The following is a 23,968-nucleotide window of genomic DNA, read 5'->3' as shown; positions in this document are numbered from 1 at the left end:
GAGCAAAGTGGACGGTAATTATATTTATTTGCTCTGGTCATCAAAGGCGGTCCTAATAACACAAATCTAGGCATTATAGGAACGGACAGTTACCCCAGTCTATCCCCATTCTGCTACCATACCCATGCTTTTTATCAACATTTTATGTATATGTGTGGCCATGTGGCCTATTAAATTGTTATGATCATTTTTCTTATAAAATTGTGAAGTCAATCCAACTGCCAACTGGTTTTTTATGAATTTTGAATTTTCAGCGCTGCAAACCTTTGTTGTCTTGTATTGATTCACAGAGATGTAAAGGTTTAATCGGTGCTGCATTTCAATGGGCTTTCTGTTCCAATTAAAAATGTATTTCATATTTAAATAAATAGGATAAATGGTAAAATCTCCTGAATTTAAAAATACATTTTTAATCATTTACTTACAGTTATTGTAAATCTGACTTCCACTTAAAAGAAAGCATTAAATACAATTTTCTACATACTGGTTTAATTTATAAAAGTAATGCTTGCAAATAAAAAAAAAGAATATCATTCATGCTAAAAAGCTGCATAATTATACACAAAGCTATTTGTTTGGTACTTGTGTATTATCTGGGTGCCCGATTTAATGTAAATCGTATACAATATCGCATACGATTTATCGGCCGATTTGCATCCGATTTTCGGCCATTTCCTGCTGATTTGCATGCTATTCCATCCTTGCACACCCCCAGGTACTTGTTTCCTAGCACCGCGCCCATCGCATACCATGGCATAACATATGCGATGGTATGCGATGCGATTTTCGGGAAAATGCCCCGATTGTACAATTAAATATCGCATAGCATTGCATGCCAGCAAGTGGCATGTGATTCGATTTTTTATTGTACAAGCACCCTGATGGGTGCTTACAATGTTCAATGCACCCCCATTGTCAACGCCACCCCCACTATCAACGCCAACCCGAAGCGTGGCGAGCCCGCGAGGGGCGGCAGTACGCGTCCTCCGATTTTTTCATACCCCCACTATCCATGTCTGCGTGGAGTTGATTTTAGATAGTGTGATGAGTGCAGCGAGCCACCGAGCCCGAAGCGTGACGAGCGCACTCGGAATACATGTAAAGTAATCCACGTTCTCTCATTGGTCTGCGCTGTGCATGATTGGCTTAGTGCAGCTATACTTTGCGCAAGGCTGCCAATATGGCTATTCTGTTCCCTTACAGCAGAAGTTAGATCTGCAAAACGGGTGTCAATGCTATTAGCAATGCGCACATGAGTGCCTACACCTACCCGTACACTATGTGCAATTTTTCGTAATTGAAGAAACGTGTCACGCATGTACCCCTGGATGTTACCTATTTGCAGGCTTTGGGAGGCCATAAATTCTATTTGTTTCTCCTTGAAATTGACCAAGGAGTTAGCTACTTGGGAAGCAGAAGCTGCTGTATGGGGTGTGTTTGTGGGTGGGGGTGGGTTGGGAGACACCCCACTTGGGGGAAGATCACTCTGTGATGAGGTCTGTATTTCCTCCTCTGCCGCAAAGGTCTCCACGGGTTCAAGAATGATGTCCATTTCGTCCAACACCATCATCGAAGAATCAGTTTGATGTGTTCCTAGTTGTATAGTACCTGTGGATACAGATGAGGAGGTAAGTACTGATGCATATATAGGACAGACTCTCTTCAGTACTGTTTTTGAAAGGCGTGAGATGCTCGACGCACATACCTAGGGGTCTTATGTACATACACATGTACCCCGATACAGCATGTAACATTGACATTAATAATAAGTCAGATGGCTAGGTCAGATTACATTCATTTCCGTTGCAATGTAGCAGCAGGAGATGAATGTTTGTGTGTACTGTATGTGAAATGGCGTGTTTTTTGTTCATTTACCTGCTTCCACAAATTCTGCAGCAACGGGCCTTCTTGTCTTGGATGCGTGAGCACTTCGGGATGGACAATCTGTGAAAAGGAAAGATGGGCAGCCATTATGTACCTTGCAATGGATAAGCATTTACGGCAAACATGCATTGAAATGACATTAATGGACAATACTTCCTTTGGTTAAGGACTACATTATTTAGTCCCCACATTATTTGACATCTGTTTTTTACCTGATTATTTTGTTAGAGTATTATTAAACTATTGTACACATTACAACTGTTGGATAATCTGTGGTATGTAGCCATGGCAGCTAAACCACCAGTACACCTATGTGTTTTTGGCCACATACATGTTAGGCTGCTAGAAAGAATGTTACAGTGTTGATCAATATCAGCAGTTGTGGAACTACAAGGCCCAGCATTATGAGCAATTTGAAAGTAGGAGCAGGCAATTTCTTGGGCATGACCTTGCTGGGCTATGTAGTTCCACAGCAGCCCTTTACTTAGCATAACAATTCAAGTGAACATTACAGTTTGAAAACATTGGCATGTATGTTTAAGATTTCATGTGGTCACACTTATGGGGCCTACACACATGCCGATTTTGAGCCATTTTCTAAGCGATTTAGCTAGGTCGCTTAGAAACTAAGCATACATCGGTGCGTGTGTGGAGGCTAAAGCGATATAGATGTGCGGCCCTGCTCGTCTAAATCTCAATAAGAAGAAGAATGAGCATGTCCCATCAATCTAGTAAAATCGCTTAGCAAGACCCTGCATATCGGGCGCCTTTTGTGTGGTGTCTTTTTTTTGTGCTCAAGTGACCAGCGATTTTCCTCATCTGGACACTCCCTGAGCCCTCCTCTCCATTCTGCACATGCTGATGCTGTCAGACATCACGCGCTGTGAACCCTCCGGAGCTGGTAAGTACTATGCTATCCACTATGCACCACCAACGCACTGATTACAGGTGGGGTGGGGTGGTAATGAGAGGGGTCCACTGTGCCACCAATGTAAACTTTATGGGTGAGGGTGTCATGTGATGCCCGCTGCACCCGCGGCCCCCAGCCCAAGAATATGGGCACAAGGATCTTTGGGGGGATGTGAGGCGACCACTGTGCCACCAATGTTATAAAATAAAGCATGCTTCTGGGTGAGGGTGTCATGCGATGCCCGCTGCCCCCAGCGCAAGTTTTGGGAGTGGTGATGGCACATTGCAAAAGCCAGTCATGTGTTGTTAACTTGCATGCTCTGGGGTGATGGCACATTGCAAAAGCCAGTCATGTGTTGTTTACTTGCATGCTCTGGGGTGATGGCACATTGCAAAAGCCAGTCATGTGTAGTTTACTTGCATGCTCTGGGGTGATAACAACACATGACTGGCTTTTGCAATGTGCCATCACCCCAGAGCATGCAAGTAAACTACACATGACTGGCTTTTGCAATGTGCCATCACCCCCAGAGCATGCAAGTAAACAACACATGACTGGCTTTTGCAATGTGCCATCACCACAGAGCATGCAAGTAAAAAACACATGACTAGCTTTTGCAATGTGCCATCACCCCAGAGCATGCAAGTTAACAACACATGACTGGCTTTTGCAATGTGCCAACTTGCATGCTCTGGGGTGATGGCACATTGCAAAAGCTAGTCATGTGTTTTTTACTTGCATGCTCTGGGGTGATGGCACATTGCAAAAGCCAGTCATGTGTTGTTTACTTGCATACTCTGGGGTGATGGCACATTGCAAAAGCTAGTCATGTGTTGTTTACTTGCATGCTCTGGCATACCTCCCAACTTTTGAAGGTCTGCAGGCTGGACGATGCTCCTGCGCGCCGGAGGTGTGCCGAAATTTTCGGGGCGTGGTCTATACTCACGGCTCTTTCGCGAGGCCACGCCCCCATTTTGCCGCTATGGGGGCATGACCCAGAGGCTCTGTGAGCCTCTAGCCATGCCCCCAGTCCCCCTCCGGAGCTGGTAAGTACTATGCTATCCACTATGCACCACCAACGCACTGATTACAGGTGGGGTGGGGTGGTAATGAGAGGGGTCCACTGTGCCACCAATGTAAACTTTATGGGTGAGGGTGTCATGTGATGCCCGCTGCACCCGCGGCCCCCAGCGCAAGAATATGGGCACAAGGATCTTTGGGGGGATGTGAGGCGACCACTGTGCCACCAATGTTATAAAATAAAGCATGCTTCTGGGTGAGGGTGTCATGCGATGCCCGCTGCCCCCAGCGCAAGTTTGGGGAGTGGTGATGGCACATTGCAAAAGCCAGTCATGTGTTGTTAACTTGCATGCTCTGGGGTGATGGCACATTGCAAAAGCCAGTCATGTGTTGTTTACTTGCATGCTCTGGGGTGGTGGCACATTGCAAAAGCCAGTCATGTGTAGTTTACTTGCATGCTCTGGGGTGATAACAACACATGACTGGCTTTTGCAATGTGCCATCACCCCAGAGCATGCAAGTAAACTACACATGACTGGCTTTTGCAATGTGCTATCACCCCCAGAGCATGCAAGTAAACAACACATGACTGGCTTTTGCAATGTGCCATCACCCCAGAGCATGCAAGTAAAAAACACATGACTAGCTTTTGCAATGTGCCATCACCCCAGAGCATGCAAGTTAACAACACATGACTGGCTTTTGCAATGTGCCAACTTGCATGCTCTGGGGTGATGGCACATTGCAAAAGCTAGTCATGTGTTTTTTACTTGCATGCTCTGGGGTGATGGCACATTGCAAAAGCCAGTCATGTGTTGTTTACTTGCATGCTCTGGGGTGATGGCACATTGCAAAAGCTAGACATGTGTTGTTTACTTGCATGCTCTGGCATACCTCCCAACTTTTGAAGGTCTGCAGGGTGGACGATGCTCCTGCGCGCCGGAGGTGTGCCGAAATTTTCAGGGCGTGGCCTAATTTGGGGGCGTGGTCTATACTCACGGCTCTTTCGCGAGGCCACGCCCCCATTTTGCCGCTATGGGGGCATGACCCAGAGGCTCTGTGAGCCTCTAGCCATGCCCCCAGTCCCCTGGCTGCGGGAATAGACGCTGTGCGCATGCGCACAGCGTTTATTCCCCGCTGCTTAGCAGCTGACAGGGGGGACTCCCAACAGCCCCCCCACACCACGGGACACTGCCGTCCGCGGGTGGGACATCGGGACAGGCCCTGACAATCGGGACTGTCCCAATAAAATCGGGACTGTTGGGAGGTATGCTCTGGGGTGATGGCACATTGCAAAAGCTAGTCATGTGTTTTTTACTTGCATGCTCTGGGGTGATGGCACATTGCAAAAGCTAGTCATGTGTTGTTTACTTGCATGTCTATGATGGGATAAATTGTCTTTCCAAACCCCCTAAAAAAACAACAGTGAATGTGTGCGCATGTACATGTGGTAGGGACAATAGATTGTAAGCTGACCTAGTTTGGACTGTTTATGTACATAATGGTGGATGCATATATGTTAATTATGTATTTACATTTTATACCATATTATTCACACAGAAATGGCAGTTTTCAAATACAGTAGACTCGGAGATGCGTTCAATGGATGACGACAACCGTCGAAAATTCAAATGCATCTTGTACGACGCAATAATTCGGGCCCAGGATAAAAACATTCCTGATGACCTCAAATTAATGCGCGACCTGATGCATTACGCATCTTGCGGACCCTCGCCACAGTATCCCTACCACCAACCCTATAGTAATCCGCCGGCAATTCCTCCGCAGCTTGCCCCTCCTAACACGACGGGAGCCCCTTCACCAAACCCGGCCACATCAGTCATCACCAGCACTCTGTCCACTGGAATGTAGCTTTCTCGAGTACAGAAGCACAGGACGATGCTGTTTATTATCCATTATAAATTTAAAAAAAAATTTCTAAATTATTTAAGTTGAAAAAATTGCTCTTTCTTCCATGCGTTTTCGAATCCTTGTAGCCTATAATGTCTGCTTGGATACGTCATTTGGCCCTGACTCCAGAATGATGTGATATCAGTCACTCTTGTGTGTCCGTCACTGAAGACTGTCCTTACCTTTGTTATCTCTTCTTTGCACATTTTGTGAGTCATCACTTCTGTTGGCTCTAGTATACTGTAGTGAGTTTGTTGGCCTGATCCCTTTTTTTGTTTGAAAAGTCTTTGGGCCAGAGGCATTTCTCGGCCTGATATTGTTGATGAACCCAGTGGTGTTCACTTTTATACTTTTATAGTATTTTCAATAAATTTTAAAAAACACGGTATGGTGTCATTTCATTTCAAAATAATTTATTGTTAATTTTAAGTTCTATTATGTACAGGTATGGTTCCTCTTTGCAACACTTCGCCTGACTTCTCTCCCCTTCGAAAAATAATATTTTTCAAGGGGTGAGGAGTGTAGAGAAAGTGCTGCAAACACTCTGGTAAGGTGCTATTATGTACAGGTACTCTTTGCAACAATTCTCCTGACTTCTCTCCCCTTAAAACTCCCCAAGAACTCCCCCAGCCCTTTGAACTGCCCATTTTGGTACTTATGTATTATCTGGGCTCCCATGTTAAATGCACCCCATTTTTTCATACCCCTACTATCCAATTACGCATGGAGTTGATTTTATATAGTGTGGCGAGCGAAGCGAGCCACCGTGCCCGAAGCGTGGCGAGCGCAGCGAGCCCGCGAGGGTATGCGGTGTCATAAGAAAAACGGGAGCCCAGATATTACATAAGTACCCCCATTTTTATTTAAATGATTTTTTTTTTCCCATGCTTGAGAAGAATCTGGCATGCTTAAATCACTTAGCAGAATCGCTGAGGCATATCGCTGACACATTTTGCACGTTCTAAGCAATATAGAGGATTTTGTGCTCAAAGGAAATCTGCTATGCTAAATCTGGCATGCTATATCACTGGCCAAAATCGGTATGTGTGTAGGCCCTATTACCAGCTCTGAATGGCGTTTGCGGCCTATCGGTATCCGCGACGTGCATGCCAGGCAGGACCTCAGGGGGTATGATGCGCTTCAACTTCACCTCATAGGACGTGTAGCAGACAGTGGTGGGACTTCCTCCGCCAGTCTTGGTGGCCTCCTCCAACTCCATGGCCATTTTTCTTTTCAGCTGCCTTTTGATGTCATTGAATCTCTTCTTGACATTTCTGACTAGGCGCTTGTGCTGACTTACAGCGTTCACCGCCTGGGTGATGTCCTTCCACATAGCCCTTTTGCGCTGTGCAGTGGTCTTGTGGTGAGTTTTCCCAAGTAACCGGTCAAACACAGGCATGATAGCCCGGACAAGCGCAGCATTTTCCTAGTAGGAAAATCTGACCTTTCGGCCACTTTTTGTGCGGCCAGCTTCTACCTCCTCCTCCTCCTCCTCCTCATTTTCTACTCCAGCCATGTACCCCTCCTCCTCCATGCCAGTGTCTTCCTCCTCCACACCTCCATCTTCCTCCACCTCTGACATGTGGCCCTCCTGCAGCTGCTGTGGGGTATTGCCAAGGTCTTGGCTATAGGATGGGGATGCCAGCGGATCCTCCACCTCCTCCTGCTGGGGCTGGACGCCCAGGGCCTGGTCTGGGGCTGGCCTTGCTGTGGCCATGCTGCCTGCCACACTGCTGGCTCTCCCACTTGGCTGGCTGCTGCCACTGGTCCCTCTGCCACTGCTCCCTCTGCCACTGCTTCCTCTGCCACTGCTCCCTCTGCCACCAACACCTCTTCCTCTACTCACACTGCCACTGCTCCTCTCCATGCTCCTTACTTCCTATCAGAGAGTGAAATGGCGCCAGTGCCCCTTTATAAAGGGGGTGTGATGCATAATGGAGGGGACAGAGGTGGGCCAATAGGTTGGGGGGTTCTTAGTCATGCAGAGACAGTTTTGTAAATCGCACTCCGGTTGGTCCAAAACTCGCACATGACCGGCGGAAGAAATCGCACTTTTTTGTGACTTAAATTCGCACCACTTCGCCGCTAATCGCACCACTTCGCACTTTTCAGCCTCCAAAGCGCATTCCATTAAATATGCGAATTATTACAAAGAAATGTGATTTTAAAAAGGGCGAATAGCGGCGATGTGGTGCGATATAAAAACATGCGCATTTATCTCAATCCATAGAATGTCACCCTCTATATATTATATACAGCTGTATTTGCTGATACCTTACTGCTTGTGTTGCTCTAGAGGGGGAATATTGCCTCTGCCCATTCTAGGTCGGATATCTCTCCAACATCCTGTTTCCACTTGTCTTTAATTCTGTCTATCTGTGGGTGCTTTACCTCTCCAATCAATAATTTATATATATTTGCTACTCTCACTTTCCTTTCTGCTCCCAGCAGTAGTTTCAGTGGGGAGTCTTGTATATCCACATTTCTTTGCCCATATGTCTCATTCAGGCCACTTCTTAATATTAAGTATTGAAAGAACATTTCTCTTGGTATTCCAAATTCACCCTCTAACTGCCCGGAAGTTTTTAAATTTCCCTCTACATATATTTGTCCTATATATTTAATACCAAATCTACCCCAAGCAGATTTTATTTCTTTATATTCGGTCTTCCTATCTTTCTTTTCATTTTTTTTTTTTTTAGATCTTACCCAAATGGGCGTTTCCGGATCCACCCCCTTGTATCCCATTACTTGATTTGCATATACCCATACTTTTTGAATTTGTTTAGTCATTACGCTTTTTCCCTTCTGCCCCCCTTTAACTAGCACCGCCTGTCTTGGAGATAATCCATTTTCATCCTGCCCTACCATTTCTACTATACTCTCGTCGCATTCCCCTCTTATCCACCTACCTGCATGTCATAGCTGTGTGGCTATATAGTATAGTTTAAAGTGAGGGAGCCCCAATCCGCCTTGTTTCTTGTTTCTGGTCAGGGTGTTTATTTTTATTCTTGCCCTTTTCCCACCCCAAATAAAAGATGACGTTATACTATCTATCTTGTTAAATATTCTATTTGGGATGTATATAGGGGATTGAAAAAAGACGTACAAAAATTTGGGAAGAATCACCATTTTTACTAGATTGCATCTTCCTGTGACCGTTAATGGGAGTTTTAACCATGTTCTTGATTTCTCTTGATACCACTTTATTAGGGGGTCAATATTCAATTGACTGATTAGATATTTTAATCCCCAAGTATTTCATATTTTCTACCCATTTTAATGCTACTGTATTATCCCTGCTGTGGGGACTTGCCCCTCTCACCTTAATAATGTTCGATTTATCCCAGTTGATTTTTACACCTGAGTAGTTACCGAATTCTTCTATAATTGACAGCATTCTGGGACGTTCCTCTAAATAATCTGATAGAAATACCAACATATCGTCTGCATACATAGATATTAATTGTTTATTCTCCCTACCCTGCCCGATCCCTTTCAGACCCTCACAGGACCTCAGGATGCATGCAAGTGGCTCCACCGCAAGATTAAACAGGGCCGGGGACAGGGGACACCCCTGTCTCGTCCCCCTCGCCAACTCAAATGTGGCTGTAGTGTACCCATTTACATGCACCCTCGCTCTGGGGGCCTGATATAGTAGTTGGATCCATTTTATATACTGGGGTCCAAACCCGAATTTGGCTAATACCAGCCACAGATATCTCCACTCGATACTATCATATCCAAAGATGCAACCGCCACCCTATCACCTGCTTTTTGTGTATTTTGGATATTTCCATAAAATCTACTTATATTTATTACTGTACACTTGTTCCTCCTAAATCCCGTTTGGTCTTTGTGGACTATACTGTCGATGACTCCTTCTAGTCTCAGGGCTAGGACTTTGGCTAGTATCTTGGCATTGGTGTTGATTAATGAAATGGGCCTGTATGAGTCCATTTCTTTGGGGTCTTTCCCTGCCTTGGGAATTAGAATAATCATGGCTTCCTTCATTGATTCCAGGAGCTGCCCTTCCTCTAAACTCTTATTAAACAGATCGACTAACCACGGGGCCACCACATTTATATATTTTTTGTATATTTCTAGGGGTATCCCATCACAGCCTGGTGCTTTCTTATTTGGTGAGGTTTTTATGGCTTGTTGTACTTCTTCTAATCGTATGGGTTGTTCCAGGCATTCACAGCTGCTCTCACTAATTCTTGGTATTTCTACCTTTCCTATGTACTCATTTATATTAGTCTTTCCTTTTTCTACTGTTGATGAGTATATTTTTTCAAAATACCCAACAAAAAGTTGTGCTATTTCCGGAGTTGTGTCCACCAGCATCCCCTGTCCATGTTACGGGCGGCAGAAGGACAGGGCGATGCGTCCGTTCAGCCGCCTGTCCTTCCGGGTCTGACGTCCGGTTGCTAGGCAACCAGGGACGCCGGAGGACGCGGCAGCAGGATGCAACGCCCGCCCTTCAACCCAGCGTCTCCCAGCAACCTGGGACTCTGTCAGCCGCCGGAGAGCCGCCGGAGAGCCGCCGGAGAGCCGTCTATAATTATGCGAGGCTTAGACGGCATCAAACCCCACCGGTATCTTTACGTATTGGCATTTTGCATTCTGAGATAATATCCTTTTTATTAATTTCTTGTGCCGCAATTCCTCTCGTACTGGGTCATCCCTGGCTTAGAGTTCATAACCCACAGGTTGATTGGCAGACAGGAGAGATTGTGCGATGGAGCAATCATTGCTCAATTAATTGCCTTGAGCGGCCAGTATTGGGGGCAATGGCTCCTTTGGAAGGGGTACCGATTGCTTATGCAGACTTCGCAGACGTCTTTTCTAAAGGCGAAGCGGACGTCCTACCTCCCCATCGCCCATACGACTGCGCTATCGAGCTACATCCCGATGCACAGTATCCCAAAGCCCGATTATATTCCTTGTCCAGGCCAGAGACTCAAGCCATGAATACCTACATACAAGGAAACCTAGCCAAGGGTTTCATCCGACCGTCAAGGTCTCCCTTGAGTGCAGGGTTCTTCTTCGTTTCTAAGAAGGATGGATCCTTGCGACCCTGTATAGACTACAGGGCACTCAACAAAATAACGGTTAAAAACACTTATCCTTTACCGTTGATCTCTGTGCTCTTTGATCAGCTCCCCACAGCTAAGATTTTTTCCAAGATTGATTTACGGGGTGCATATAAACTCATCCGCTTTAAGACTGGAGATGAATGGAAGACCGATTTTAGTACCCAAACTGAGCATTACGAGTACCTCGTAATGCCCTTTGGTTTGTCCAACGCGCCGTCGGTCTTCCAAGACTTCATTAATGAAGGGACTTCTTGGGAAGCTTTGTGGTAGTCTATTTAGATGACATTCTGATCTACTCCAGGTCGTTGGAGGAGCATCGTAATCAGGTTCGTCTAGTGCTTCAAAGACTTATGGAGAATCATCTCTCCGCAAAACCAGAAAAGTGCGAATTTGAGATTTCCAAAGTTTCCTTTTTAGGAAACTTTGGAAAAGTTTCCTTTTTAGCGCTACTGACGAAGGATCCACCTGATCCGAAACGCGTTTAGCGCTTCTTAACCTTTGCTATTTGGACTCTGGACTTGGGACTTTTGGAAAATCGGACAGTCAGTAAGGAGGACTCTGACCAGATCTAGACTGGATTGCCCTGCTGCTGGGATCATTCCGTTTCCTGTATTGCCCCGGGTTTTGGATTCCCATGTGTTTTTATATCCCCCCATATTGTAAGTGTACATCTTGATTAAAATAGATATGTGTTATACAGTCTGCACTATCTGTTTTTTTTCTATTTTATGGTACCTTGTCATGTCTCGAAAATTTTCGTCCGCAGAAGTCAATTATGACATCGGCAACCGAGAGCTATTAGCCATTAAATGGGCATTCGAGGAGTGGAGGCATTGGTTGGAGGGGGCCAATCACCAAGTTCTGGTGATTACGGATCACAAAAATCTGCAGTACTTGGAGTCAGCCAAGCGTCTGAATGCCCGAAAAGCCCGGTGGGCATTATTCTTTACCCGTTTTAATTTTGTCATCTCGTATAGACCCGGGTCATAGAACGTTAGGGCAGACGCATTGTCCCGTAGCTTCCTTCCCAAACAGGAATTGAGAGAATCTCCTCTGTCCATTCTTCCGGCCTCTATTATTCATTTTGGTATGACTCATACTCTTAGAGACCTTCTTCTTTCTGCCCAGGATCAGGCTCCCGGGCAAGTACCTGCCGGTTGTTTATTTGTGCTGCAGTCTTTGAGAAGACAAGTTTTTAGTGAGTTTCATGACAGTCAAATTGCGGGGCACCCTGGCATTAATAGAACTTTAAATCTTCTTTCTCGGTATGTCTGGTGGCCTAGCATTGCGTCAGACACCAGGGAATACGTCCAGTCGTGTCCCGACTGTGCTAGGCATAAGATTCCTAGAGTGCAACTTATTCCTTTGGCCATCCCCTCAAGACCATGGTCACATATTGCCATGGCTTTTGTGGTCGAACTGCCCCTGTCTTCAGGATTTCATGTAGTCTGGGCCATTATTGACAGGTTCAGCAAGATGGCTCACTTTGTTCCTTTACCCCAGTTGCCTTCAGCTAATAAACTGGTCAAATTATTTCTGCTTCATGTTTTCAAGTTCCTTGGTCTACCCACTGATATCGTCTCTGACCGGGGCCCGCAATTCGTTGCCAGGTTCTGGAAGCTCTTCTGTAAGGCATTGAAGATTAAACTGAGTTTGACTTCCGCCTATCATTCCCAGTCGAATGGGCAGACAGAACGCCTTAATCAATCTTTGAAGCAGTATTTGCGACTCTTTGTTTCTAAGTCACAGAACGATTGGGCAGATCTTCTCCCAATGGCCGAGTTCGCTTATAACAATTCCCATCACTCGACTACAGGAGCTTCTCTTTTTTAACAAATTACGGCTTTCATCCTAAAGCCTGTGCACTTGGTCCAGAAGGACCTATGGTTCTTTCCTCCACCACGGCCCGGTTAAGGGACATTTGGAAACAGGTACACCTTGCCTTAAAAAAGGTGGCTCTTCGGGAGAAGGTCTTTTCTAACCGATCAAGACGACCTTGCAAGTTTAAAGTAGGCGACAAAGTCTGGCTGTCGACATGAAACATTAAACTTCGGCAGGGTACAGCTAAATTTGGCCCAAGATTTATTGATCCATTTGTTATCATTAAAAAAGTCAATCCTGTTGCCTTTCGGTTACAGATCCCCAGGGCTTTGAGGATTGCTAATACATTCCATGCGTCTCTCCTCAAACCAGCTTTTTTTTTTTTTTAAAGTTTCCTCGAAGAATTGATCAAGGTAAATCTCCAGTTAATGTCCATTGACAATCAGAATTTGTGGTAGAAAAGATTCTGGATTGTAAAGTCTTCCAAGGCTCCTTGTATTTTCTGGTCCACTGGAAGGGGTTTTGTCCTTCTCTGTGTTCCTTGTGGATCTTCCCCGTGGAACGCTGTTCCCTCGATACCCCTGGTTTCGTGAGTTACCCCAGCAGCGGGCTATCCTTAGTTCCTGTATTCCTTCCTTGCATTGCTATTTATCTATAACGACACCCTATCTTCAGCATTGGACTCTGTCTGCCTTCTCTACTCTATCCCCCTTCGAGGCTCCAACCCCCAACCATGGCACTCGCCTACCACCAGATTCCTTAAAAAGTGCTTTCGCACTTCTGATCGCTTCTGGAAGAAATCACGCTCCCTTGCGGATTATCTCAATTTCAAATTCATTCTTTCCTCCTTCAGCTCTGCCCTTGCTCTGGCCAAGGAATCCTACTTTAAGTCCCTCATCCTTTCAACCCCCGCAGGCTCTTCGCCACCATCAACTTCTTGCTCTCCTCCCCTCCTCCAGCTCTTCCGTCCTCCATCGTAGCCGCTAATTTTGCTGCCTACTTTTCAACCAAAATCTCCTCTCTCACGACTGCCATCACTGCCGCCATGACCTCACCCTCTCCCTCCTCCCCTCCAACATCTCCACTCCCCTCCTTCCCACCCCTGTCCTCATTTTACCCCACCACTGCCGCTGAAGTCCATTCTATCCTTCAATCCGCTTCTCCCTCCACCTGCCCGCCAATATTCTCCCTCCATATCCCCTCCAATATTATCTGTCGTCTCAGTCCGTTGGTCTGCTCTCACCTGGCTCACCTCTTTAATCTTTCCCTATCCTCTGGGATCTTCCCCTCCTCCTTCAAACATGCTCTTGTCTCCCCAATTCTCAAAAAAACGAATCTGGACCCCAACTCTCCGTCCAACTACAGGCCTATCTCCCTCCTCCCTTTTGCCTCCAAGCTCCTAGAACGTCTGGCCTATAATCGTCTCCTAAGCCACCTTACTGCTAACTCCATTCTAGATCCCCTCCAATCCGGGTTCCGCCCTTTACATTCCACTGAAACTGCCCTGACCAAAGTCACTAACGATCTACTATCGGCTAAATCCAAAGTCCTCTTCTCTATCCTCATCCAGCTTGATCTGTCAGCTGCCTTGGACACTGTTGACCACCCTCTCCTGCTCAACATCCTTTGGCATCACTGGCACGGTCTTCTCCTGCTTCACCTCATACCTCTCCAATCGCTCCTTCTCCATCTCCACTCCAAGCTCCTCCTCTCCTACTACCTCGCAGCCAGTCTGTGTTCTTTCAAGGGTCAGTCCTTGGTCCTCTCCTCTTCTCCCTCTACACTACCTCTCTGGGCACCCTCATCAGCTCAAACGGCTTCCATTACCACCTTTATGCTGATGATACCCTAATCTAGCTCTCCTCCTCAGACCTATCCCCATCACTCCTGTCCAAGGTCTCCGAATGCCTCACGGCCATCTCAGCCTGGATGACCCAACTATTCCTGAAACTAAACATGGCTAAAACTGAACTTCTAATCTTCCATCCCCCGAACATCCCCTCTTTTCCCACTATCTCCATCAGCATTGGTGAAATCGAGATCACCTCCACCGACCAAACGCACTGCCTTGGTGTCATCATTGACTCCTCCCTCTCTTTCACCCCCCACATTCGTGCTCTCTCACAGTCTTGCCGATTTCACCTCCGCAACATCTCGCGCATCAGACCATTCCTCTCCACTGACGCAACCAAAATTCTCATTCACTCTCTTGTCATCTCCAGCCTTGACTACTGCAACATCCTTCTCTCCGGGCTACCTCTCGCCCCTCTCCAATCCATTGTTAACACCGCTGCTAGGCTCATCTCCCTCTCCCGCTGCTCTACCTCCAACTCCCCCCTCTGTCTATCTCTTCACCATTCCTTTCCGAGTTCTCTTTAAACTCCTCACCACCACCTACAAGGCTCTCTCCTCCTCCACCGCTCCTTACCTCTCTTCACTGATCTCTATCCACACTCCCTCCCGTCCTCTTCGCTCCGCCGCTGACCGCCGCCTGACCTTTCACCTAATTACCTCCTCCCACTCCCATGTCCAAGACTTCTCTCGCGCTGCCCCCCCTACACTGGAACAACCTCCCGCCACCCATCAGGCTTTCTGATTCCCTTACCTCCTTCAAGTGCTCCCTCAAAACTTACTTCTTCCGACTAGCCTATCCCTCCTCCTCCTAACCTCTTTCGCTCCTCCTATCCTGCCTACCCTACCCCTCCATCCATTCCTACTTATCCTATTGTTTTTCGTTCATCCACCCACCTCCTTTTAGTCTGTTAACTCTTATGAGTAGGGCCCTCCTTCCTCACGTACTCACCCTACCTCTTTACCTCACCAGTGCTCCTGCCCTGTTCTTCCCTTCCTCTACTTCATCTTCAGTCTCCTCGACAATTTCGACACCTACTTCAGAACTGATGCTGATTTTAGTTCTACCAGCTATACACCTATTTATGCTGTATTTTATCAACACACCCTGTACGTTACCTTGTCATTTGTTTTTTGTTTGCTATGTACGGCTCTGCAGACACTTTTGTGGCGCCTTATAAATAAACAAACTACTACTACTACTACTAGAAACAGAGGATTGTAATTCAATGGCTTCCTCTGTTTACAGCAAATCTGTGAAGTGAAATAAACAATTGCAGTCACTCACCTAGGGTATGATAGTGTACAGAAACACCTTGATGGCAAGGTGACAGGAATAGCCATGAATAATCCACAAAGAGCTGTAAGCATACCTGTGTGTACAGAGGAATGTGGCATGACGGAGGTAGAATCAATAAGTGGATACTGAACAGTCATTGATAATCTCACAAGATTGGCACATTTATTTATTAAATCTAAACATGAAATAATAAGCAACATTAGAAACTGCAAGTGTTTGGTGGAGCCTCATATGGGTCAGAAAGTGAAGGTGTTAAAATCTAAAAATGGGAGGGAATATGAAAATCATACCCCTTTCACACAGCAGCTATAACATGGTACTGTACAGTATATTGCCATTGTTTAAGCATTTAAAAACGGTTCTAGCTGCAGTGTGAATGTTCCAGATTGAAATTAACAATTACAAAAACCCAGTATTTGAAACTGTGTTAAAAGAAGGATCCTACATGTTTCAAAGCCAATACATTTTGCAGTATGAAAGGCTTAAGGTGGGTACACCCGGAACGATGTCGGAAGCGTTCCGACATCGTTAACGAGTGTATCAAATTGTTCATCGTGCATACACACAGAACGATTGGATACACTTGACAAAAGATTTGTCTATGATCTTCCTGCATGCAGGAAAGATCATAGACCATTGTTAACGATTCGCGGGTACGCGCATCGTTAACGATGCACGGAACGATTTGAACGATTGGTCGTTCCCATCGATCGGGAACGCCCACATCGGGCTTCAAATCTATCCGTGTGTACCCAGCTTTAGACCTGGTATTTTGGATACATGACTGTGCCACAGAAGGTTATAGGCTGTCTCCCTTCCTAATGAAGGACCCCAATAGGGAGAAACAGATGGTGCACAGAATCTTTAATCCGCCCATGTGTGGCGACTGCACCTTAGACAGCCTGACCCATTGTGCCACCTTCCCCTGGCATACGTGCACCTCTCAGACACAAACAGGTGTACAATGCAAGGACAAATGACGGTGCGGGCAAGTCATGCTGTGCTAATGGCCATCAGACCACTAAAGGTCGGGGCCCGAAGTTCCCATGCTGCGCTAATGGCCATAAGACCACTCAAGTTCAGGGCCCGCAGTTCCCATGCTGCGCTAATGGCCAACAGACCACTCAAGGTCAGGGCTCGCAGGTTCCATGCTGCACTAATGGCCAGCAGACCACTCAAGGTCAGGGCCCACAGTTTCCATGCTGCGCTAGTGGCCATCAAACCACTCAAGGTCAGGGGCCACAGTTACCATGCTGTGCTCATGGCCAACACACCACTCAAGGTCAGGGCCCGCAGTTTCCATTGGATCAAGGTGTGACCTGCCATCCATACCCTGAGCCTATCATTTCCCAACCTCATAGGGGAAAAGAATTTTGCACTGGCTTGTAAGGCAATGATACATTATGCATATTTTAGGAGGATCTGCCAAAGGATTTTCTTTTTCTTTTTGGAGCACAATTTGGTGCCACCGAACTTGCTTCAATGCCAATTGAAGCCACTCCTAGACACAGAGGGGAGGTAATGGACAGGGGGAAGTATAGGGGAATGGAAGGGAATTAGGAACACTGGGTTTACTCGGCCGGAGGATAAAAACGTCTGGACCTGCTGAGGGACTCTTAATTTGTTACCCGAATTCAGTCCGTCAAGTCAGGTAAAAAAGCGTGAAAACTCCAGATGCTCAGCCCAACAATGGAGCGTAGCTGATCCCCGAGTAGGATGACAATCATGTTGGAATATGTGCAACAGACTGTGGGTTTCACTCATATGCATATACATGTGTATGTACACTGGAGGGACAGTAGATTGGCGATATACTGTCATATGTATTGTTTGTCTGCTGTTATATTCCTGTATCTCTCTGATATTTCCTGTTTGTTGTTGTCTTAAGAGGAGGAATGGAGAAGCACATGTAGCAGACATATTGTGTGAACAAGATACCACTGAATGCTGATTTTATGTAATGTTATATTGATCCTGTTACTCAGTTATACATAAAGAAGTTATACCTTTACAAGAATCATCCCATCTGATTGCAAGGTAACACCTGTGACCATCTTTTATGTGAAGCTGACCACTGCATACATCATTGGTAGATTCCATCGCAGAAACGCCAACAGTTTATGGGCCCAGACTGGAGTCAACACAAGCTGAAGCATATACAAGATAAAAGAAATCTGGAGTGCAAGTCAGAGAAGGCGCAGCACTAAAAGTCCCAGCAGACGCTGACAGCAGACTGTGTAAAAATACACAAGAATCACCCAGGAGAATCTCTGAGGAAAACTGTGAGTACAAACAAGTTTAATACTACAGAAGAATAGAGAGATTCATGCAAAAGGGGATATGGCTAATTACACAGATCTCAGACTAGCTGCAAGCAAGCTTTCTAATGAAAACTATCAGACATGGAAGTTTAAAGTAGAAATACTGTTAACAAGGGATGATTTATGGGAAGTCATAAGTGCAGACAGACCTGCAGGAGAGGATCAGCAGTGGAATAAGAAGGACAGACAGGCTAGAGCAACCATAAGCTTACTAGTGGAGGATGATCAACTTATTCACATCCGTGATGAACATACAGCTAGAGACATGTGGACAGCTTTGCATAGAGCGCATGAAAGGTCAAGTTTGAACAGCAAACTATTCCTATTAAGAAAGTTATACCAGATGAGGTTTAACAAAGACAAGACAATGCAAGAACACATTAATGCACTACTAGAGATAACTACAAAGCTCAGATCAATGGGAGAAGAAATTAAAAACAACCATATAGTAGCTATTTTACTGTGCAGTTTACCAGACACACACAGTGCTCTAATAAATGCACTAGAAACGAGACCTGAAGCAGAAATCACACTAGACTTTGTGAAGAACAGGCTCATAGAGGAGTATCAGCGCAGAAAGGAGCTTACAGAGTGTAATACTGAAAGTGACGCAGAGAAAGCACTTAAAATGGTGGACACTAAGCCACACACTAAGGAAGCAAGAGCATGCTTCAGATGTAGGAAATTGGGTCATTTAAGGAAATATTGTAGATTCAGGAGCAACTAGTCATATGACAAATAACAAGTACTTCTTCACTGAACTTGATTTGAACCATAAGGAAACTATCTACCTGGCAGATGGAACAAACATCATTGCAGAAGGTAAAGGGAAAGGTCAATTCCTATGCTCCAAGGGTAATGGCAACTACACACAGATACCAATAACAGATGTACTATACGTTCCTAAGCTAGAAGGGGCGCTATTGTCAGTAAATAATTTAGCAGAAAAAGGACTTACTGTAAAATTCCAGAATAACAAGTGTCTTATCCAAAATGGAAGAGAAACACTAGCCACAGCCAGAATAAAAGAACACTTATATTGCTTAGATATTGCAGCACAGCAAGTAAAGCTAAGTACACAGAAACATGCAGACTGCATTCACAAGTGGCACAGAAGATTGGGACACAGACACCCAGATTGCATAAAGGAAATGCAGAGAAGAGACCTAGCAAAGGACCTCGCAGTGTCAAACTGTTCAGAAATGATGACATGCCAGTGTTGTATAAAAGCAAAAGCAACAAGGATGACAATTCCAAAGAAAAGTGAAAGCAGAGCTTCAAAACCATTAGATCTTGTACACAGTGATGTATGCTGACCTATGAAAATATGCACATCGGGAGGCAAAAGGTACATGCTGACATTTACTGATGACTATTCCAGGTTCACAGTCACTTATCTTATAAGAAGCAAAGATGAAGTCTTTGACAAGCTACAAGATTATGTATCCATGACCAGAAACAGATTCAAGAGGAATATGCTAATTTTTCGAAGTGACAATGGAGGAGAGTTCACAGGGCAGAAAATAGAACAGTACTTAAGGAGACTCGGCATAGAGCATCAGAAAACTGTACCGTACACACCAGAACAAAATGGCGTATCAGAGAGAAAGAACAGATCGTTAACAGAAATGATCAGATGTATGCTTACGGATTCAGGACTACCTGATAAATATTGGGGTGAAGCGGCAATGACAGCCACCTATCTTCAAAACAGACTACTCTCCAGAGCAGTACAGAAGACACCTCATGAGTTATGGTATGGTAAGAAGCCCAGCCTAAAGCACATCAGAGTTTTCGGATGCAAAGCCTTCGCCTACATTCCCGCAGAAAAACAGAGCAAGTTACAGAATCGAGCCGTAGAGGGAATTCTAGTTGGTTACAGTGAACATTCAAAAGGTTACAGAATCTTAAATCGAAAAGATGATAGAATAACCATAAGCGTGACATTCGTGGAGGAACCAAGAGACGTTGTCATAATTCCTGAAAAAGAAACCGTAGAATCCAATGAAACAGATGAAAGAGAGATCACTCAAGAAGTTGAGATAAAAGATAAGATAAATACCATCGACACTCAAGAAAACACAACAGAAGAAGTGAGAAGATCTTCAAGGGAAAACAAAAGTAAAGCACCCGTACGTTTATCTTACAAAGCAGAGGCAATTAACATACAAGAACCTACATCATGGGAAGAAATTGCTACCTTTTCAGAAAGAGAAGCACAAAAATGGCTAGAAGCTGCAAAGGAAGAAATGAAGTCAATGGAAGATAACCAGACATTTCCACAGCAGTTGGGATATTAAAAGGAAAGTTTCCAACCAACACAGATGGACTGGAACGCAGTTAAGAGAGTAATTTGTTACTTAAAGGGGACAATCAACAAGAAACTCAAACTCTCAGCAAGCAAAAGTAAAAAATTAACAGGACATGTTGATTCAGACTGGGCTGGAGATGTAAACGACAGAAAATCCACAAGTGGATATCTATTCTCAATTGGAGAAGGATTAATCAGCTGGACAAGCAAGAAACAGTCTTCTGTAGCACTGTCATCTACAGAAGCTGGGTACATAGCAGCAGCTCACGCCAGTCAAGAAGTTACATGGTTAATGCAACTATTATCAGACCTAGGTATGCATCAAGAAGAACCTGTCAAGATATATGAGGATAATCAAGGATGCCTTGCGTTAGCGCAAACTGAGAGAGTAAATCCCAGAACCAAACATATTGATGTCAAGCATCATTTTCTGAGGGATCTACAAGAACAAGGTCTTATAGAGTTGAACTATTGTCCGACAGAAGACATGACAGCTGATATCCTGACCAAGCCTCTTGTCAGAGAGAGACATTCGAGACTTACATTAAAAATGGGTTTAATTGAAGAAACCTAGTCTGTTGAGAAGGGGTGTTGGAATATGTGCAACAGACTGTTGGTTTCACTCATATGCATATACATGTGTATGTACACTGGAGGGACAGTAGATGGCGATATACTGTCATATGTATTGTTTGTCTGCTGTTATATTCCTGCATCTCTCTGATATTTCCTGTTTGTTGTTGTCTTAAGAAGAGGAATGAAGAAGCACATGTAGCAGACATCTTGTGTGAACAAGATACCACTAAATGCTGATATTATGTAATGTTATATTGATCCTGTTACTCAGTTATACATAAAGAATTTATACCTTTACACGACTCATCCCATCTGATTGCAAGGTAACACCTGTGACCATCTTTTATGTGAAGCTGACCGCTGCATACATCATTGGTAGATTCCATCGCAGAAACGCCAACAAATCACTCAAGCATACAACCAGACAAACAGGGAATGTCCGCTGCATAGCGCAATGTCACTCACTGCTCTGGACCTGCCTGAACTGTACAAGCGCCAAAGGAAAGACCGCCTAAGCGTATGCCTACACCTGCCCTGCCCCTAGCCAAAGCGTTCATACTCTGCCCCTACCAGGCAATATGCCGTGGGCGTAGCTGGAGCTACTGAGAGTTGCGCTATCCCCTTCTGGCCAGCCTGACCACCTGGCAAACATAGGAGGGGCAGGGAACTACAACAGTGTCAGCTTGGGGAGCAAGCTTACAGCCTCTTGCTACTGCAACCTTGATATTGCATCGGAAACTTCGTGCTCAGCCTGATGCTGGGTCCCAGATGGGATGTTAAAACGTGAGCATTGCGGGGAAAGCAGCGCCAACCAGTGCACACCATGCGGGACTTGGGGGCAAGCTATGGTCTTGCGAGCGTGCGCCTCAGATCTCCCTAATGACCATACTAGAGAAGGGCTCCTGCAGCAGCATGTCCCTCGTTAGCCCCCCTTGCTCCCTTCCCATGAAGAGTGGCTGGCGTGAGACCCAGCAGAGGAAGAAAAACCCCAAATGGACCCTGTCTCCCCACTGGAAGGCCCCTCACCTGCTTGCTCTGACTGGGCTGTCCACTGCTTGCTCTGACTGGGCTGTCCACTGCTTGCTCTGACTGGGCAGTCCACTCCTTGTCCCGTTCGGCTCAGATTTCCAACTCATCCTCCGTTTTCTCAAACCATTTTTCATCTGTGGAGACATGTGACTGGGCCCTGCGCTACTGCCCTTGCCGCATGGCCATTAGCGTTAACCCATTTGCTTGGTGTGCACCCCCTGCACCACACTTCCCTAACACTGGCGGTCTGCTAATGCATATGGTGCGACCAGATTAATCTGCCTACATATTTCACTACTACTTACGCATCTCCCCTACTGCTTTCAGTCACTACTAGGACAAAATCCAGCAACTGAGGTGGCAACTCCAAGGCATACGAGTAGCCTGGTATGTCGGCCTTTTGTCTGTGTTGACCTGCGCCTGGTCGACCTGCAGCTTTGCCTAGGTAAATGTTAAGTTAGCCTGTGTGAACTGTATATGAGAAGTAGCTTTTATTGATTACCCCTGTGAGGAAAGGGGTATCAAAATGCTGATGATAATATGAAATTGCAACATATGGCCATATCTAACAGGTCTTCCCGCTAAGGCTAGTGAATAACATGCTAATAAGGGGGGCATAATCCCGATGTATATATTCCTGCAATTGTTACTAATTGTTAGCGGTAATTTATATTGTTTGCCTATTACATAGTGCTTTATAGGGAACATTTTACCAATAGCTCGCTGCCCTGGAACTTAAATTCTATTGGTGAAATGTAATAGGATGAGAGATTCAGAAAGTGAGAGATTTGGTAAGAAATCTCCAGTTTTATTAAAGCGGCAATCATTTACACTGCAAAACCATTGTGATTTTGCAGTGTAAATGATTGCCGCTTTAAAAAAACCTGGAGATTTCTCACCAAATCTCTTACTTTCTGAATCTCTCATCCTATTACATTTCACCCTATATTTCCTTCCATATGGACGCATATGCCCCACTAAAACTCATTTTGTTGTCAGCAGCCAATGAATTTACAAGTATGAGTGTGGAATATTATAATTGGGACTATTGATTATTACTGTAATGCTAGAGGTTCTTAAGCTGGCCATACATCAGAAAGATCGATCTTAAGATCGATTGCGCTCATGATTGTGTACAATTTCCCTTGAAATCCCCGGCAGTCCTTGGTGGTTTTTGGACACACAATCTACACACAATCGATCATACAATCAATCAATCATACAATCCATCTACTGCATGATTGTGTACACAAGATGTGCACACAATCTGCATACAATCCATCTGCTGATTGATTGTATGATTATGTACATAAGATGTGCACACAATCTGCATACAATCCATCTTACAATCAGTTGAGATTGTATGATTGGGTACAATATCTTTCTGATGTATGGCCACCTTTACTTTACTTATGTTGCTGCTTGCGACACATTCGGGATGCCCATTATTTTGATTTGAACGGCGCCTTATAATTCAGGTCTGCGTCTATAAAACAGCCCCAGTGTGCAGTAAATGTTAGAAGTGAATATCTGATCGGGAACATAGCTCTGTCCATGCACATCCAGTAACTTCTGTGTTCTGCAGCCAAACATGCCATTATTTTTTCCATTGCTCTTAATAATTGTAGATTTGAGAAGCAGATGTGGGTCTAAACATCCCAACATCTCATGTGTACCTTAAGCATGTCATAACATATGTGAACTTAACATAACTAAACCTGAAATAAAGACTCGGAGGCATAGGTTTGGCAGAAATTGTTAACTGATTTATTTGTAGCAACTTTTAAGCTAATTTGTTTGTTTGAATTAATTTGATTTAATTAATTAATTAATGGTGGCCAAGAAAGAACGGCCACAAATGTAACTCCACCCCAATTCTGACATAACTGGCCTAACTCAAAAATACAGGCGGTATCCAACTCTACCCAACACATT

At 45.0% G+C, this 23,968-nt stretch overlaps 1 protein-coding gene across 1 annotated transcript; it reads right to left on the bottom strand.

The window, feature by feature from the left end:
- Nucleotides 1-488: 488 nt before the first annotated feature.
- On the bottom strand, nt 489-22,075 carry LOC146074089 (uncharacterized). The gene is made up of 4 exons (XM_083181824.1): nt 22,031-22,075; nt 15,785-15,869; nt 1,876-1,944; nt 489-1,608 (listed from the first exon to the last, which is right to left on the bottom strand). The coding sequence occupies exon 4, from the start codon at nt 1,568-1,570 to the stop codon at nt 1,007-1,009; it is 564 nt and encodes a 187-aa protein (XP_083037950.1). The 5' UTR covers nt 1,571-1,608; nt 1,876-1,944; nt 15,785-15,869; nt 22,031-22,075; the 3' UTR covers nt 489-1,006.
- Nucleotides 22,076-23,968: the final 1,893 nt, after the last annotated feature.

Source organism: Crinia signifera, chromosome 4 (genome assembly GCF_055691185.1).
Source record: "Crinia signifera chromosome 4, ASM5569118v1, whole genome shotgun sequence".
Taxonomy (NCBI): domain Eukaryota; kingdom Metazoa; phylum Chordata; class Amphibia; order Anura; family Myobatrachidae; genus Crinia; species Crinia signifera.
The sequence above is the reverse complement of the archived record's forward strand: the minus strand, read 5'-3'. Positions and strand labels throughout refer to the sequence as shown.

Bases quoted from the DNA above. Each gene is read 5' to 3' on its own strand.
- LOC146074089 (XM_083181824.1), bottom strand. From the start codon at position 1,570: ATGATGGTGTTGGACGAAATGGACATCATTCTTGAACCCGTGGAGACC.